Here is a 17,880-nt window from a genome sequence, read left to right on the forward strand (position 1 = left end):
TAGGTCAGGTCAATAATAAGTCGAGTTGATTTCGGGTCGAGTTTGTAATAATTCGGGTTAAATTCGGGTTTTGACGGGTTAAAACGAGTTTGAGTCACCATTTTTTCGGGTTTAGATGGGTCGGTTAATAATCGGGTCCGGGCCCGTATTTCGGGTCGGGTTAGCTTTTGACAACTCTATTTGTGTGTTTGTATGTTTGGGTATTTCGGGTCGGGTTAGCTTTTGACAGCTCTAATTGTGTGTTTGTATGTTTGTTTGACCCTGTCTTTACCTTGACCCTACAACGACCCATTTCTAATGGCGAGTAGTGGGAAAAGTAGAGTGAAGCTCTTTTCAGGTGATGAAGCATATTCATGATGGACTTGAGTGAAGGGCGATTCATTTCATAAGTACATGATGCTTTTTATTTTTATTATTATTATTATTATTATTATTATTATTATTATTATTATTATTACAACTAACGCAAAGGTTTTGGTATTACTCGGTTTTAATAAGGGCTTACAATGGTTCCAAGTTGTAGGTTGACTTTGTTTGACTATGTTTGATTTTGTTTGACTTTGGTTTTACTTTACTTTCGATGAGTTTTGACTTGAAAGTTGACTAGCTTTAAATGGTTTTTAAATATAGTCTTCCGTTATGTGCCTTTGATATTTTGTCTTAGCTGTTTTCACGGTGGCGGTAATGTTTTAGATTTTCCTAATTCGTATTTTTAAAAAGAGTAAAACATGTATTTTAAAGGTATGGAATTTCTAGGATGTTACATTCTCAATGTATGATTATTCTTGAGGATATCCTAATGGATCTATGGGTTGTATTATTGGAGAATTTGAATTGTGTAACTATTACGAGGAAGGTTCCGGCTCTAGCAGCTTAAAGACTAGTAGTCTTCACTAGTTCATTTTGCTTTGTTTATGTTTTCTAGCCTTTTATTTTCTCATTACTTTATTTTGTTTTAATTTGTTGTGTGTTGCTTAGTTTTGAGGTTTCTCCTCTTTTTTACACGAACAAAATGTTATTATAAGCCTAATATACATGAAAGTTTTTGCAATATTATGTATCATTTAATTGTTTTTAAAGTATTTTATAAAAAGAGACTAAATCCAATTCAGGTAGGGAAGTCTCATTTCTTTGCAAATTTTGATTAAATTCTTGACAAAAAGTAACATGTATTGACAATAATTGTATCACTTTTTTTTCTTCAAAAATAAAATAAAATTGGAATTTATCTTATCGTAATCTTCTATTACATACTTCGTTATTCTAAAATATTTTTCCTAAACATTTATAATAAATGAATTGATGTTGAGATTTTGTTAGATTTTTAATGTATTATACATATCCATTAATAAAATAACAATGTTATCCTAAATATATAAAACAAAAACTTGAATGTCTTCGTTAAGTGCAATTACTAGATATAGTATTGGATCAAATTACATATGGAGATAATTAGTTCATTCTCTTGGGTCGTCATTATCTGTTGTTAGACATGATCAATGATCTTTAGGTTAGTCATATAATTCAAAACCCAATAAAATAGATCCTATAAGGTCACACTTTGTGATGATGGATTGAACAAAAGAAAAAGTCTCATTAGTGGGCCCTTCTAAGGGGCCATATGGAGTATAGAAAGAGGTTTTGGGTTTGATATTGGACTCTACTTATATATAATTAGAGTAGCCTAGGTTAATTAGTTAGTTGATTCACCAAGCAATAAAAAAACCCTAACCCTAATGTTTCTCTCTCTCACCCCTCCATGTGTTGACGTGTGTATGGTGTTCGTAGTTGGTGGTTTCTCACTCCATCTTCTCCATAGAAGGTGGTTCGAAGGTTGTTCATGCCCGATTATCTAGAATTAGTGGAGGTTCAATCCTAGCTCGTTGATTGGGTAACGGAGAACCACTTAGGACTCTTATTCTCCCTCCATCGTAATCAATCATTCGTGGAAATCACGTGTCTAAGGTATGAATTACGTGATTCTTTAATTTAAGTGTTATGCTTGTAGATCCTGATTAGTTGCGGATGAATATGATTCGTGAAAATCCATGTAATTCTTTAATTTATGTATTATGCTTGTAGATCCTGATTAGTTGCGAACGAATATAATTTGTGAAATTATGTAATATAGTACTTAATTCCCTATCAGACTAACATAAAAAGTTGTTTAATTTATTTGTTTACCAAGTGAGTCAATTAAGATTGATAAAAATTATCTTTAGCGAAAAGATTATCTTATAATATCTAAAAACTGATTGATTAAAATTATGTTTTGCGAAAAGAATATCTTATAATGTCTAATTACTTGCTTTTAGTAAGATATAAAGTATATTACCATAATCATCTCAAATTAGTAATATATTTATGCTGATCATTTAAAGATAACGAAATACTCAATAATATTTAGATTTCATTAGATATTAAATTTATATAGAATAAAAAAAATAGATAAATCTTTTAACTTTTTTTGACACAAAATAAATCTTTTAACTTTTTTGACACATAAAGTTGTTTAATATAGTACTTTTCTTTCCCTTTTTTTTATTTATTTTTTGATATATTATTATTATTATTATTATTATTATTATTATTATTATTATTATTATTATTATTATTATTATTATGGAAGCAATGTATGACATTTGATATTGTAGGAGCTTCTGTTATAGAATAGTCCTACATTCTCAAATTTCCCAAAAAAATGTTGTGATTAAATACCTTACAAAGCATAAATTAATGTTGTAAGTTACTACCTTTACTAGATCTTCATCGGTAACCTAGTTCTTTAACATTGATTGTGTCACGAGTGCCTTTCATGTTACATTTAATAACTCATTTCCCACATTTTCCCCTATTCTGGAGCATAAACTTTTTTCTTATTCTTTTTTTTTTCCCCTTTCTTTCTTCTTCCCCTATTTCGTCAACTCCTCTGACCTCTCCCCCATTATTAAAAAGTCCATTTATGAAATTCTCATTATTTCCTTTCTGATCACATCCACCAAATCACTCGTCATTTGAACAACTCTTCAACAACCTTGAACTTCGTTGAGCATCTTGCTCGATGGCAATTCTCCTTGTTGAGATGCTAATCTACTTTGAGCCTACTTCTTTTAAACCAGGTTGGAAAGAGAAGCTCTTGGACCTTCTTAACAATTGTAAAGAGTTTTTGTTTTTGTTTTGTTTTTTTTTTTTTTAATTTTTTTTTTATTTTTAAGAAAGAGTTGGTTGTTCCTTTAATTAACTCTATAATTTTTCCCATTACCATTTTTTACAAAAATAATTTATTCCCACTTACATAATAGTTTACACGTAACAAATCAATTCGAGAATGAGATAACTCAAGTGCCTATAACTCCCTCCTAATTTTAAGAAATCTTGGGATTGTTGAAAATTAGATAATACACCCGGGTGCACCATGCTCATAGTGCACCCGGGTAAACAAAAAAAGGCGGAAAGAACATATAGTGTTTGATAAAGAACATACCAATGTTTGACAAAGAACATACCTTTAATATGTTCTTTGAGTGTGATCAGTGTATTCTTTGAGTAAAATTATATGTTCTTTACATTATAACTTATGTTATTTAACATATGTTGATAAACATTTATGTTTTTTTGGGTTTAATAATACAAAGTATGTTCTTTGAATTTGGCGTGTATGTTCTTTAAGGTCGTAGTGATGCCCAAATTCTACTTTTATTATCATATGTCATATTTAAATTACTTTTATTATCGTATATTCTTTGTGTTTGATTAGTGTGTCATTTAGATATTAACTATATGTACTTTACAATATAAATTATGTTCTTTTAACATATGGTATTTTGAAATTTGATATTGAAATCTTAAATTATTTTTAATTGAAAATAATATTAGAGTAAAAAAAACTAAATTATTATGGAAAGTTGAATTTTTTTTGGAGAGATAGAAAACTAATTTTTGGGGAAATGATATCTTTGGTAAGGATTTTTTAAGAGGTGATCAACATTGACATGACTCGCATCCCGACCCGATCCGGCCCGAAATAGGGTGGGTTTGGGCAAACCTAAAAATGCATTTTTAGTTAAAACTCAAACCGGGTTAGAAAAAAGCCCGAAAACCCGCTACTTTTCTACGGATTTGGGCACGATAAATTAGGATTTGGGCACGATAAATTATGATATGGCCCGGCCCTACTAGATTTTTTATCACCTCTAAATTTTTTCCCTTAATAATGTGTAATTTTTCAGAAAATTTAATTAAGTTTTAATCTCGTTCTTTTTATTATATCTTTATGTTCTTTGGTAATGCATGTTTTTGTCAAATACAAACATGTTCTTTATCAAGTACATGTATGTTCTTTATGAAACACAAGATGTTCTTTCCGCCTTTTTTTATTTATCCGGGTGTATGATGAGCACTGTACACCCGTGTGTATAAACCACGGATTAGGGATTGTGGCTCCCTTTCGAGTTGTTCAAATGGTTCTAATTAAAAAAATCGAAGGAAGTCATACTATTAATCCCGTATTTACAAAGTAAATTAATACTCCATAGAGTATTATTAATTATTATTGTAAAAAAAAAAAAAGATTTAACTGTTTACATTATATGCGTGTCATTAATCTTCCTCTTTTTCTTATGTTTTCACTTTGTTTCCCTCAATGGAAGTTCTCGCTTTAACGCTGCATCCCCTCTGTATTTTTCCCTCTCTCCTCCATTGTAGCGCACTTTGAATTCTCCATTGAAGCGCACTTCTGAGCTTTTTCTCCTTTGAAGAAGCTTTTAAGGTATATTTTTCTTTCTATTTTTGGAATCGTCCATTATTAATTTCACAATCTAGGGTTTAGATTCATGCAATTGCTACGAATTATTGGTTGTATAATTACTGAAGTTTGATAAATTGTAATCATCGATTTTGTTGCTAGTGTAATTCTATGTGTAATTTACGTTGATTTTCATAAGTGTGAAGAAATTTATGCGATCTTTTGAGCCTAATTTGATGATTGAGTCGAATTTGGTTGCTGTTGTGTTGCAGGATTTTGTTTATAACCTTTAATAATGTTAGAGCAGAACAATGAAAATGTTGCTTCTCTCCCTGAGTCGAGGGCGGCCGCCCCGGCTCAGGGACGGGCCTCGAGTAGTGGTAAAAGTGATTCACAAGCCTCAGTCTCAGGTTCAGATGCTTCTGCGCTGAGGAGGTCAACTAGGGGTCAGAATAATTCGAGTCCGGTTAGTCTGAGGAAGTCTCAGAGACTACAAAGGCAGTCGCCACCTGCCACCCCACCCTCTTCTAAGAAGAAGAAAGCTGGGGATCCAAGCCCATTGCGAAGGTCGGTGAGGGAGACTAAGTCTCACTCTTTAATCTCCAAGGAGACGGGGGAGAAGGGTTCACCGTCTTCTAAAGGTTCGAAGAAGCAGACTAAGGGTTCAACTGTGTTAGACTCTTCAAACGAGAAGAATCAGAAGCAAGATAAGACTTTAAAGCAGATTGCACAGGAAGTTAAAGATAGGGGTAAGCAGAATTGCAGTTCTGAAGTTGGTAATAAGAGGAAAAAGAGGCTAGATGCTCGGCGTTACAGAGACATGTTTAAGCCCCTTAAGAAGAGCAAAGTATCAGGTGAGCTATTAATTACTATTGGGCTCCTCATTTGCATTTTTTTTTTTCGTTTTAGTTTTCTATGTACTGTATTTAACAAGTCTGTTGTATTGTTGTTGAGCTTGTTATGCTATATTCGCTATTACTTAAATGCTGTTGCATGATCCTTTTGTAAAATCCTGTAGATTCAGAATCTGATAAAAAGAGCAGGCTGGAAAATTGTGATGACAGTGGAGGTAGCGGTCATGAGAAAATCAAAGAAGAGGATCAAGAGCGTAGTGATGGAGAAGAAATGAATGGAGATTGTGCAAAGGACATAGATGATGATGCTGGAGATTCCAATTCTTGTGAAATCGAAGATGGAGTAATTCTGCTGGCGTCTAGGGGTCATGATGTTGGCTCTCCATCCTCTCCTAGGATTGAGGCTGTGCAAAAATCCGACAAATCTAAAGAAGGTCCAGTGAATGGCTCTGCAATGGAAAATCTTTCCAACCAGAAAATGCAGTTGACTCTGGACAAGCTATCTGACGATGGTGATGGATCTGGATGTAGTGAGAGAGGGATAAGTCTAGGGGCTTCTGCTGTTAGAAGTGAAGGTACAAGCAAATGTGCCATGGATGTTGCTTCCTCAGTATCATCTTCATGCAATTTAAGCATTTTTGCTGAGGACTGTGCCAAATGCTTAAGAAAGCGAAGGTAATGATTTTTTCATTTCGTAGTTGGTGTAAGTCATTAATCCTCACTATAACTTGAGGAATGCATATTGAACTATGTTCAACAGGTACCATGTCTTGCTTCCAGTTAATTGTTGTAATCGTTATTATGTTGTAAATGCCCAGAAAAAATAACCTAATAACTGATTCGAATCAAATAACTTGATGTACAAATGGCAAGAAGTTGAAAGTTTGCTTGTTGACACCACTTTTAATCCTTTGAATTCTTGTCTTTGTTCTTTGCAAAGAGTGGTCATTATCAAAACAAATTCTTTGGTTAGATAGCTTCCCCTTGTTTTTTTGAAGAAAAGATAGCTTCCTATTCTTTTATTTTGAAGATAAGATAGCTTCCCATTCTAGTTGATATAAAAAAATATTATCTTTTCCATTTTTTTATTATCTGTTGTTGTTCATGCATAGCGGGTTCGACTTCGATTAATTTCGTATTTCTTTTTCTACTCCCTCTCTCTCCATCATCTATATATTGCCGCGAGATTTAGACACAAAGATCTCTTTTTTTTTCTTTCTACACTTCAAATTTCTGATTCTGTTTGTCTTGCTTTGTTTTAGTGTCTTTTGAAGGTAAACTTTTGTTTAGAGAGTATGTGGTATGTGATTTGATTTGTGGTATGTTATTTGATTTGTGGTATGGGAACAATGTTGTGGTATTCTACCCGTGTGAGTCAGTGAGTGTTTGTCTAGGCTACAACCCACTAAGTAGTTGTTCTCTTTGCATAAAAAGTAAATGTTCCATGTGTCTCTCTGTGCATCTCAACTTGCCATGCAATAAGCTCTTGCAGATGAAGGTGGACTTTGATAATTTAAGTAGTCAAAACTCCTATGCGTTAATAGTTGTCTAGAACCTATTGAACAAGAATGCAACTCTTGGCCACCTGGTGCACGATTTTGGGCACCTTCAAGCTCAAGTTGCTCAAAGTACATAGATATTTGTTCAGAAATTTCAAAATATGCTTTAGACTCCTATCAAAACAGAAATTTCCCCTCACATGTTAGTGCTCCCATTCTTTTGTCAATCTGTGGACCTGTCATTCCTAGTTTTTTAAAATTAATTACAACATCTGTACAGACTACAGACTGTTCTCTTTCTTGCAACCTATAAAATAAAATTCCTTTTGTTGCAGGCTGGACTATGATTCTCTGGAGGAAGAGCTTTGCTGCTGTCTTTTAAACACTATAAATGACATCGATAATTCTAAGGTTGGTTTTTATCTTTTACTATATTTTAGTTTATGCGCTGTTGGCTTTTTTGATTTACTTTTTCCACCCTGTGGCTGTGGTTCTTCTTCAAGAAGTATTATGTACAATTTACCAACATTTAATACTTTGTATATATTATATGAGGTTCAATTAAGGTATCTTCACTTAAATCATTTTGATTGGCCATCAATGCTACTTCCACTCTACATTTTCTCCTCCATACTTGTGTCTTGATGTTGGGATTTTTGACAAGTGTATGGTTATATGATACTTTAATGAAAAATGAGATACTTAAATAATTATCTTATATCACACGTCCACACAACTGTAGTGAAAAATGTAAAAATAGATGGAAAATAATTGTTAAAAGTATGGGTTTGGTTGCAATTGTGGGAATGGTCACATTGTCTCGGTAATGGAAAGGGTGCGTTGATTGATTCTTGTTGTGAAGCGAATTTTATTTCAAAAGCCATAATAGTTGTTGAGTAGACTATTAGGGGCTTCAAGCCATTATTAGGAGACATGGGAAGTCTTTAATGTCTCTCTGAATAGCAAGCAACTTTTGAGTGAAACTCAAGATGTAACATTCGACGTGGGGTCCGAATGTTTGATTCGGACAATGTCATAGGTTTTTGTAGAACATAGTTGTAATCAATCAATTGAAAAATCTTATAAGTTATGCCCTAATTGAAATGATGTGTTGGTTAATACGAAGACATGAAGAGTGGGATCATGGAGAGTAAGATAGAGGGAGACCGAAACTGACTTGGTTGGAAGTAGTTAGGAAGGATATGAAACAAATGGATTTGCATGAGAATGAGGTATTTGATCGTAAGGGTTGGAGGAGGAAGATTTTTTGTGGATGACTACTGAATAATCACTTTTGGTTCATGTACCCGGACCCCACTTATGGGATTAGGGCTTTGATTGATATGTTTGCACCAAGAAAGGAAAATAAGAATGTGTGCAATATGTGCTCACAATAGGCTTAAAAAAGCTTTTAAATAGATTTAACCATGATGTCAGTCTAAAATGCGTATATACTTCATCCATTTGATAATACATGCACTGTGTTGACACTAACCTTGTTAGCAAAACAACTTTGACTATTAACAAATTTAATTTTTATAATAGAAATTATTTTAATAGTTTATATTTTGAAAAGATACAAATGAGATTAATCTTACAACAATAGTAATAATCGATCAATTGAAAATCTTATAAGATATGCTCCAATTGAAATGATGCGGTCATATATTTTCACCATGAGATGGCAATAAGAATGTGTGCAATATGTGCTCACAATAGGCTTAAAAAAGCATTTCAATATATTCAACAATGATGTCAGTTTAAAATGTGTGTATACTGCATCCGTTTAATAATACATATACTGTTTTGTCTTTTACTCTTGTCAGCGAAACAACTTTGACTATTAATAAATAAAATTTTTAATAATAAAAATTATTTTAATAGTTGATATTTTGAAATTATACTATGAGACTAACCTTACAACAATAAAAATGACATATTTCTTACATATTAAAAAAAAAGTCCAAGTTAGCAAAAAAAATAGCGCAGAGGGTAAATTGGGTTTTTTTGAGAAACGGAGGAAGTATGCATTTGTATGGTAAATTTCATGCATAAAGTCTTTTGAAAAGGATTTTTTTCAGTTTATATTGTAATTCTACACCCATGTCTATTTTTTTTATTTTTTATTTTTAATTTTTTATTGATAAGAATGATCCCAACTATGTTCATTCATCTTGAAATAGTCCATTTTTTGAATTACTAAGAACAGTCCTTACTATATTCAGTCTTTTATGGGAATGGACCCTGGCAATTTGATTTAAACCTATGGCAGATGGCTGATGACACCGATGACACTCAAATGACCTTTATAATTTTGTTCCTTTTTTTTTTTCCCTCACTTGACTTTTATAATAACCATAAACAATGAACAATATGATAGTCAACAACCTCTTTCTTTTGGTTCTTCACCCTATCAGCTACCTCGTGCTACTCCCTCACCCCTGCCTATCAAAACCACAACTAAGATGAGTAAGATCCCAGTCCACCACTCGCCTTACCCTTTCCCAGCGTTCAACCTGATTGGAACCTCCATCGTTCCATCATTTTCGTTCTACTGCCAAATGCCAACCAACCAACCCCCCTTCCCTCCCCCCACCCCCACCCCCACCCCCAAAAAAAACAAAAGCATTGCCCTTTGCAACTGCCTTGAAAACCCTAGCATTACCCAAAATCAATGACCCATGTACTCCACCAGTTCACCTCCAGATAACCAAGTCGCTAAACAAAAATAAGGGATGCTGAAAGGCCTAAAACTGTTGTTTTAATTAAATGAGGTCTGATGGGCTTATTTTTGAGCCACAAGGGCTCTAGTATCACTAATTATACATTAAAATTATGAATGAAAATTTTGGTACAAGTGTACTGTAAATTATAATGTCAATACTATACTAGTGTAATAATTTAATTTATTGAAATTTTGATTTATGAACCAAATTTTCAATACAAGTGTACTGTAAAAATTTGGGATACACATGAACAAGGATTTGTATTGCAACTAATTGATGCTGGCCCTACTGTTTCTTCCCGAGGCTGCTCATTTTTTCTCCTCAACTGCCCTATTGCTACTAAAGCATGGATTCACAATTTTGTCTTCCAAAATTTGCAAGAATCTGGGAATATAGTTGGTTTATTGTTTTAGGTGAAGTTTAATTGTTATTAAAGTAGTTGAATGTGTTTTATTTATGGAAAAAATTAATTGTTGGTGCCGACTATTGTCTTTGTTGCTGGTTTCTTGTTCATAGGAGGTTTAAGAAGGATGCAAAGAAGTGGAAGAGGTGAAGAAAGGGAGTCAATTGTTTGGTTATGTATTGAATTAGGGTAGGTTTAAATGGTAGTTAATCAGTTAAATATTTACAACAATGAAATCAAAACTGTTGAGTCAAAAAGGGGTTCATTAAAATCATGTGAGTATGTGACGACTATCACATGACCCTTTTTTACCTGCTGTAGTACGGCACTTTTTAGTAAGGTCCATTCTTTATTAGTGCACATATAGTTTTGCCCCTTGGGACTGTTTAAAGAAGAGTGATCATAGTTTGGACTGTTGGCATCAATTTCCTTTTTTCCGCCACTTATTTAGTGTAATGAACTTTGGGATTATAGTCTCTACATAGTAATTTTTTAAAACATAGGGGTACATTTCCTACATGGTGGAAATTCTACTTCTGTAATGATCAGATCACATTGCTTTAATTGTGTTTATATGTACTCTGTTTTTCTTTGGCATCTAACGGTATTATTTGGGTTTCGTATTGATCCCTAATTATCTGTTATAACGAATTAGGATAGAAGGCAATGCTGGACTGTTGTTACTACAGAATTTGCTGAGGACCTTGGTCGAGGTGTCAAGCAAAGCGTTTCTAAGCTTGATATTCAGCGGAGTACTTGTGTTACTTGCAAACTTGCAGGAAAACTCTTGTGGGTAACTTTGTCCTGCTTTTTCTCTCTGTCTGCTTTGTCTTTTCCTCTATGCAATCTTCTAATGGATCCTGTTGTGGGTTATTGTAGACTTCAACCTACAATCATATACTCTTAAATCAAAATTGAGGCAATGGCCAATTTCTCATTTATGTAGTTAGGATATTTTATACTAAGGGTTTACTCAAGGTTGCTGCTTCAAATTTTAGTTCTTCCATACATGCACTATTTGATTTGTACTCTTTGGTTCATGCTGTGATTATTTGTTTATTAGGAAGTATTCTCCACTTCTTAGCTAAAGTGTTGAAGATTTTTTCTAAGTTTTCTGCTTGCAGCTCACCTCCCATTCTCTTCAACTAAAAATATTTCTGTAAAAAGCAATTCTAATTAGTAAAATTTCAATAACATTATTGAATTATATACTACATCCGTTTTATAAAGCTATTCCCTCATGATGTAGCTTCACATGCCAAGGGAAGTGATAAAAGTGAGGTCAATGGGCCCTTTGTTTACATGAGAGAGAAGCTGCCTATAAACAATGTGGGGAAGTGGGTCCCATGGGGTGGCCTAAGCTGTATTCAACTTTTTGGTGATCTAAAGCATGTAATATGTTTAGGTAAATACTGTCTTGGCAAGCTGAGCAGAATAGTATTTTGTTGTGCATATGCTTGAACATCTGGGCTTGATTTTTTGTGTGTTCTATTCCAATATTTTTTCAAGCTTAGGAAATAGCCCTATATTTTTTGAAGCTTGGAAAATCCTCATCGGAGCTTCTCTCTCCTGCTTTTTAATTCACTGGATACTACAATTTTGGGAAATCCTCATTTGTAGCTCTATGTTTTCTGCATTTATATCTGATAGCCCAAAATTGTATGATAACCTAATAACAATTGGGTGTTCCTATATTAACAAAGTGACGTTAAAGATGAATTTTTGGCTAATAAATGGTACAAATATTATGCTTCCCTTTATACTTTTGAAGAACAAATAATACCGTACCTTGACCAACACCATGTCCATCTCAATAACAAGCCTCTCCCTCCTACCCTACGAGCAACAATACCGATTTGCAACCACAAATGGCCATCATTTGTGGCCTTCACACATGTTACCCTTGACCAACATTGATCATCACCCTAACACTCTCACCAACATCATTAATAACCACCTGCATAATTGATTCCCCATCACATCAACCGCCACACCTAAACCCATTTATTGAAACCCAACATCACCACCCTGTTAAGCCCAAGCACTGTAATTCAGAATAAATTCACTGCAAACCACCCAATGTGCCTTCACTAGTTCACTACCTCATCATTTTACAGACAAATCATCACTATTGTTGTTTTATTTAATCATCAGTAGCATTGCATGTTTCTTAATTAAATTTCCTTGATTTTATGGCTACTATATGAAAAGTGCAAAACCATTGAACTTCCTGTTAGAATTTTCCATAATTTTAATTTGTAATATCCAGTTTATATAATTATAAATGTCGTTTAGATGCTGTGTTATCTATGATATATGTAATAATCATTGATTTTTTAAAATTTTAAATTCTAGGCACTGTAGCGGGAAAGGATGTGGAAGAAGTTATCATCCTCCATGTTCATTGAACCCCGAGGAAAATATATATCTTTCAAATTGGTACTGTTCTGACTGCACTAAGAAACAGTTGACCCTTGGTGTTCATTCTGTGTCTGAAGGCATAGAATCAATTTTGGATGTTAGAGAAGTGGATGTGTCAAATACTGAAGGTACTGATAAATTGATCTCATTTTGGGACAAACTTGGTGTAATGGGTACCGTATTGTATTCATAGTGGTAGCATTACCATCAAAAGTGAACAAAAGACTATAAGTATTGCTTCGTTGGCCTTCAGTCTTGCACTGCTTATTTTGAAAGTTAAAAAAAAAGGAACAAGCAACTATTATATGTACCTGCTACTTTTTTTATTATTGCATATATTATGAAGATGACAGATGCTTCACATGATAGTGTGTTGTTCCAGGTAGACAGAAACAAAAGCAGTGCTTTGTCAAATTTAAAGGTCTTGCTCATACTCATAATCGCTGGGTACCAGAATTACTGTTGGTTCATGAAGCCTCAGAACTTCACGCAAAGCTTGGCAAAGAGAAAGAGGTATACTAAACATCTCTTAGCTGTTTGCAGCCAATGTTGGTGCCTTGTGAATCAAAGTTGGCTGTGCATGTGCGTAGAAGCTTCTCCTTATGAGTCATGCCTCTGGTTTAATGTAACATGCTTCTTTCTCTCTAGGACTCGCAGTGGAATCCAGCTTTGGCTGTACCTCATCGTTTACTGCAGAGAAGATCAGTAATTGTCGATGATAAGCCAATTGATCAGGAAATTAGTCTTGAATCAAAGAGCCAGCACGAATGGCTGGTGAAATGGTGCGGTCTTGATTATGATCTAGCGACATGGGAACCTGAGGATTTGTCTTTTTTTAAGAAACCTGAAACTCAACGATTGATTGAAGAATGTGAAACACGTCATAACAAAGCCCGGAACCCACCATTATCTGGAAATAATGAGGTTTGTTATTTATGCGGCTTCATATCTAGATGTGTCTCTACCAATTTGTATGTTGTTGAAGACTTATGAACAATTAGTAGTTTTTTCCATATACAATTATGTATTGGTTCCTCTTAATAAAGGGAAGTGCCATTCTTAGAGGAGGGGGAGGTAGAGTGAGTTTGATAAGATGCATAAATCCTTGTGGCACTTATTAATTTTAATAATCCTTTTCTTATCCCCCTTTTATACGTTACAATTTTATTTCTAGTTATGCATGACTGTTGTTATATGATTTACAGCATACTCAATATTCTCATCTACTGTTTTTTCTTGTGTGCTTTGGGACTTGTTCTATCCTTCTTTGGTTTCAATTTTCTTGATTTCGCGACCAGTTGTTTCTCTTGCTAATGGGACATCAGTTTTCATATTTGGTTTTGTCTATTAATGATTTGTAGGCTCAGGAAAAGAGAAAGGATTCGCATGTCAATAAGCTTCGTGAGTATCACCATAAGGGGCATAATGCTGTTCTACTAGATGAACAGGTATGCCTTTATTTCTATCATGTCTGCTGCTTCTTGATTTCTTACATTTACATTGCTTTGCTTGGTGATTGATATGATAATGTCGTTGATGCGTTGCACCTTGTTTTGTTGTACTGTTACTAACCACGACAATCTTTCTGTTATGTTTGGGCACACATATTAAGTTTTATAGTTGGGTAAGGTTTTTGGTAAGTAGTGGAGGAATTAGTATATAAAAGTAATGATTGGAAGATAGCTACTGAGTGAGAGGGCCTACATCACATGGCATAGAGAAAGAGAGCTGATAGGAAGGTCCATCACGCATATGTTGAGTGTGTTAGGTTTCCATTTTAAGTAACTGGAATATTTTTTGTGGACATTTAAAAAGGGAATATAAGAAGATTTTTTTGTTGACGGAGGAAATATAAATATGAATTTCGAGGGGTAATTTATTAAATTGATCTTTATACTAGGACAGAGTTACCTTGTTAGCTCCCCCCCCCCTTTTAATTTGTCTATATTTTTTCTTCTAGTTTAATGGCTCGACTTAGGTTTAAAGGGCACAACTTGGCGCAAAAGTCCTTGAAGCCTAGGCGAAAGGCTAGGTGCACTCAACTTGTATGGTATTATATTTTATTTTTGTAAAATAATTCATAAAAAAAGAATTCTGAGAAAAGGTGAACGGGCTTGTGATCAATCACTAGGGTTCTTCAAATGGAAGTAGGGGATGTGAGGTTTCTCTCTTCATTAGTCCTCCATTCGTTTTGTAATAATTGCAACTAGGGGTGAGCAAAACAGGTACCCTGTTTAAATTCCTGGAACCAGAACCGGTTGGAGCAGGTTCCTCAAAATTGGAACTGGAACCGGAACCCTAACCCTAACCCCGTTCACAAGGCTCCTTGAAATTGGGAACTGTTTCGGTTCCAATTCAGGGTACCCTATCTTGTAATATACATACTAACTATTTGTAGATTTTTTTAACAAAAAACTGGTTGGTTACTAATTTATAATGTTTACAACTCGCTAATAAAACAAGTAGTTGTCTAACAGATTTAATACATATATTATAATGGTAATTTGTTAATTAAAAAATAAGTTAGAATTGGTATATAATTAAAAACTAAGTTATACTTTTATCTAGTTACAGGGTACCCTAATAGGTTCTCCATTTTGCTATCTGGAACCGAACCTCTTGTACAGGTTCCAGTTTCAGAACCCGCGGTTTCTACCAGGTTTCGGTGATTCAGGGTACCCTGAATTTTTGCTCACCTCTAATTGCAACACTAGGAAGGGCACAAAGTTTCAAAAAATAATTGGGTGGGGACCAAATGGAAATATTAAAATACAAAGTATTGTTAGTGGAGATTTATTTAATTGTTAGTAGGAGAGAGAGATAATATAAAAGTGTTGTAAGTGGGGTTGGTTGGAGAGAGAAATAATAAAATATTGGTGGATCTTACCAAATAGGGAAGTGTTGCAATTGTTATGAAACAGATGAAAAAGGAAAGTGTTGCGATTATTATGAAGCAAGGGAGTATAGAAGTAAATCTTATTTTTGCAAAGTTAGCTATTGATGCAACATAAGGTGCAAAGGCTGAAGTGGTCACCTAGAAAAAAGCACATAGGTTTGCATCTTTTGTAGGTATTTGTGTCTTGCAGAGCTAAGGCGCCAGCTCTCCTGCCTAACCGTGCCTATACGTGTGTAAAATTAAGGTTCCTGGTCTTCCAAACATTCTTTGATAATGGTTAAATTTTCTTGATAATGTCGGTTGATGCGATCAGACTCCCGACACGTCAGACTGGCAAAACCATGTTGAATTATTGACATTTCTGAGTATTGTTGGACATAGACTGAAATACTTGATAAATTTTCAGCATACTTTTTTTTTTCTTTGTGGCTATTTGCTCCATACCTCAATTGGTTTTTATTTTTCTAATTTTTATTTTTTTATTTTTTATTTTTTTTATTTTTTTGGTTTTTTATTATTTTTTTTTTTGACAAAACAGTGCTTGTTTAATCTTTTGATTTAGGCCCTGTTGTTAGTGGTAACTGTTGGTTAATATGGCTGGGATAATTGGAGAAGCATCCAAGCCAAGTGGGCATCTAATTTCATAACGTGCCTGTTTGAGTTTTTCTTACGTTTGTGGTACTTATCAAAGAGTTTAGGTATGATTGAAGTAAGTTTTTGTAGATATAGGTGCTGAACAGCTATGATGCTTGGAGTCTTGGTACTAGATGTATTAGGGAGTTGCAAGCAACTAAATGGAAACACTTATTTATTTATTTAAATTCACTAATTATACTTGGTTTTATTCATTTTTTCTTTCAGACTAGGGTTTGTATTAATAAAGTCTGTATTTTAAAATTGATCTCTCTATTTGCATGAAATTGAGATGGACATATGGGCTTTTCCTTGTTTGATGGTCTCTGGTATGCAAATCAATTTTCCATGTTCGACTCTTGGAAGTTGTTTCTGTATTCGAGTGTTTAGCTGAAAAAAATATGTTGATTTTGCTATCAGAATTTGGAGGACTGCTAGTCCTTGTACTATGTGGTTTAATGATTTTTATTTATAAAATCCATTTTGAGCAGCAATCTTATTATCATTCCAAAAATAAAGGATTTTAATGAGTAGGTTTGAGCTCTTTTTAAAGTGTGGATGCCAAATTGCATTTGTGTCAATTTAAAACTGCAGCTACCTGAATGTAATGTATAAGCTAGTATCAAAGTTGCTTTGCTTAATTATTATAAAGATTGTTAGGTTTTGGATGAAGAACCTTCCATGACTCGTGATATATTAGAGGCAGAATAAAAGGACTTGACTGCCGTGATAATTGATTAGTCCTATTAGATCAGGACAAAGTTAAGATTACCTTGCCCTCAAAAAAAAGTTAGGAATACCTTAGAGATTGCTGCATTTGGAGCACATATTCTCTTTAAGATAGTTGTCTTCCTTGACTGGGCATTTGCGTACTCACCTTTTCTGCACATTATTCCATTGTATTTTGAACCTTACTATTCTTTATTTGTCATCTTTTGAACTGGGTTTTTTTGTGCAACAACTCATTTTACAGGGTTCTGAATATTGAATCTCTCTTTGCGTCGACAACGTGTCATTATTTGGCTAATTTGTTTATCTTGAATTTTCTTGTGTTTACTTTGGTCCTTTGATTATTTCCCTTTAGGACCCGCTAGGGTGGGATGGGGATGAATTTCGGACTCGCCGCAGGGATGGAGACGAAATGTTAGTTGGGGATGGGGATGGGAAGGCCAACATCCGCCCCTTCCCATTTATATCCCTATTTAGGAGAGTGTTATCTTCCCTTGCAAAGTAATCATTAGTTTTATTTTTCTTTATTAATTTTTTTTTTATGTAATAATCTTAATTAAATATGAGGAGAAAAAGGAACGTTGGCTGTAATGAAACATTATATCTTTCTTTAGTTGTTTGTTAAACATTGCAATTGCCCTCCTTTGGTAATTATTACTTTAACCTATTGTGCTTTACTGCTATTATTAATTTTACTCTCTTTTTTTGGTTGGGGAAGGGGATGGGGTGTGTGTTTGAGGCCTTTGAGTTATCCATAGAGCATTTTAATGGATATATGTTCAACCTGGACCCATGAATTTAGATTCTGAAATACAATTTTAATTTGTAATTTTTTTGAACCTGAGCCTGTGATGTTTTGGCTGATTGCTATTTGCCTAATTGCATTCTTTTTTCTAGATCTCCAAATTTCCGCTGTTTCTGTATTCTTCTTACCAAGTGAAGGGTCTGTTTCTTACTTTTTTGTTTTGGTTGAAT

The 17,880-nt window shown here is 34.0% G+C and overlaps 1 protein-coding gene across 2 annotated transcripts in view; it reads left to right on the forward strand.

Annotated features, from left to right (window-relative positions):
* The first annotated feature begins 4,488 nt into the window (after positions 1 to 4,488).
* Positions 4,489 to 17,880, forward strand: part of LOC110730938 — a 28,211-nt gene continuing 14,819 nt past the window's right edge. The window contains exons 1-9 of one of the 2 annotated variants that reach the window (XM_021910778.1): positions 4,489 to 4,768; positions 5,017 to 5,598; positions 5,763 to 6,273; positions 7,433 to 7,508; positions 10,882 to 11,015; positions 12,582 to 12,775; positions 13,030 to 13,160; positions 13,296 to 13,571; positions 14,009 to 14,095. In XM_021910778.1, coding sequence (XP_021766470.1) covers positions 5,040 to 5,598; positions 5,763 to 6,273; positions 7,433 to 7,508; positions 10,882 to 11,015; positions 12,582 to 12,775; positions 13,030 to 13,160; positions 13,296 to 13,571; positions 14,009 to 14,095 — 1,968 coding nt within the window. In that variant the 5' untranslated portion in view covers positions 4,489 to 4,768; positions 5,017 to 5,039. Of the gene's footprint in view, positions 4,769 to 5,016; positions 5,599 to 5,762; positions 6,274 to 7,432; positions 7,509 to 10,881; positions 11,016 to 12,581; positions 12,776 to 13,029; positions 13,161 to 13,295; positions 13,572 to 14,008; positions 14,096 to 17,880 lie in introns of those variants that run through there. The other variant, XM_021910780.1, reaches the window with a different exon arrangement.

The sequence above is a fragment of the Chenopodium quinoa genome, unplaced genomic scaffold (assembly GCF_001683475.1).
Source record: "Chenopodium quinoa cultivar QQ74 unplaced genomic scaffold, ASM168347v1, whole genome shotgun sequence".
NCBI classification, from domain to species: domain Eukaryota; kingdom Viridiplantae; phylum Streptophyta; class Magnoliopsida; order Caryophyllales; family Amaranthaceae; genus Chenopodium; species Chenopodium quinoa.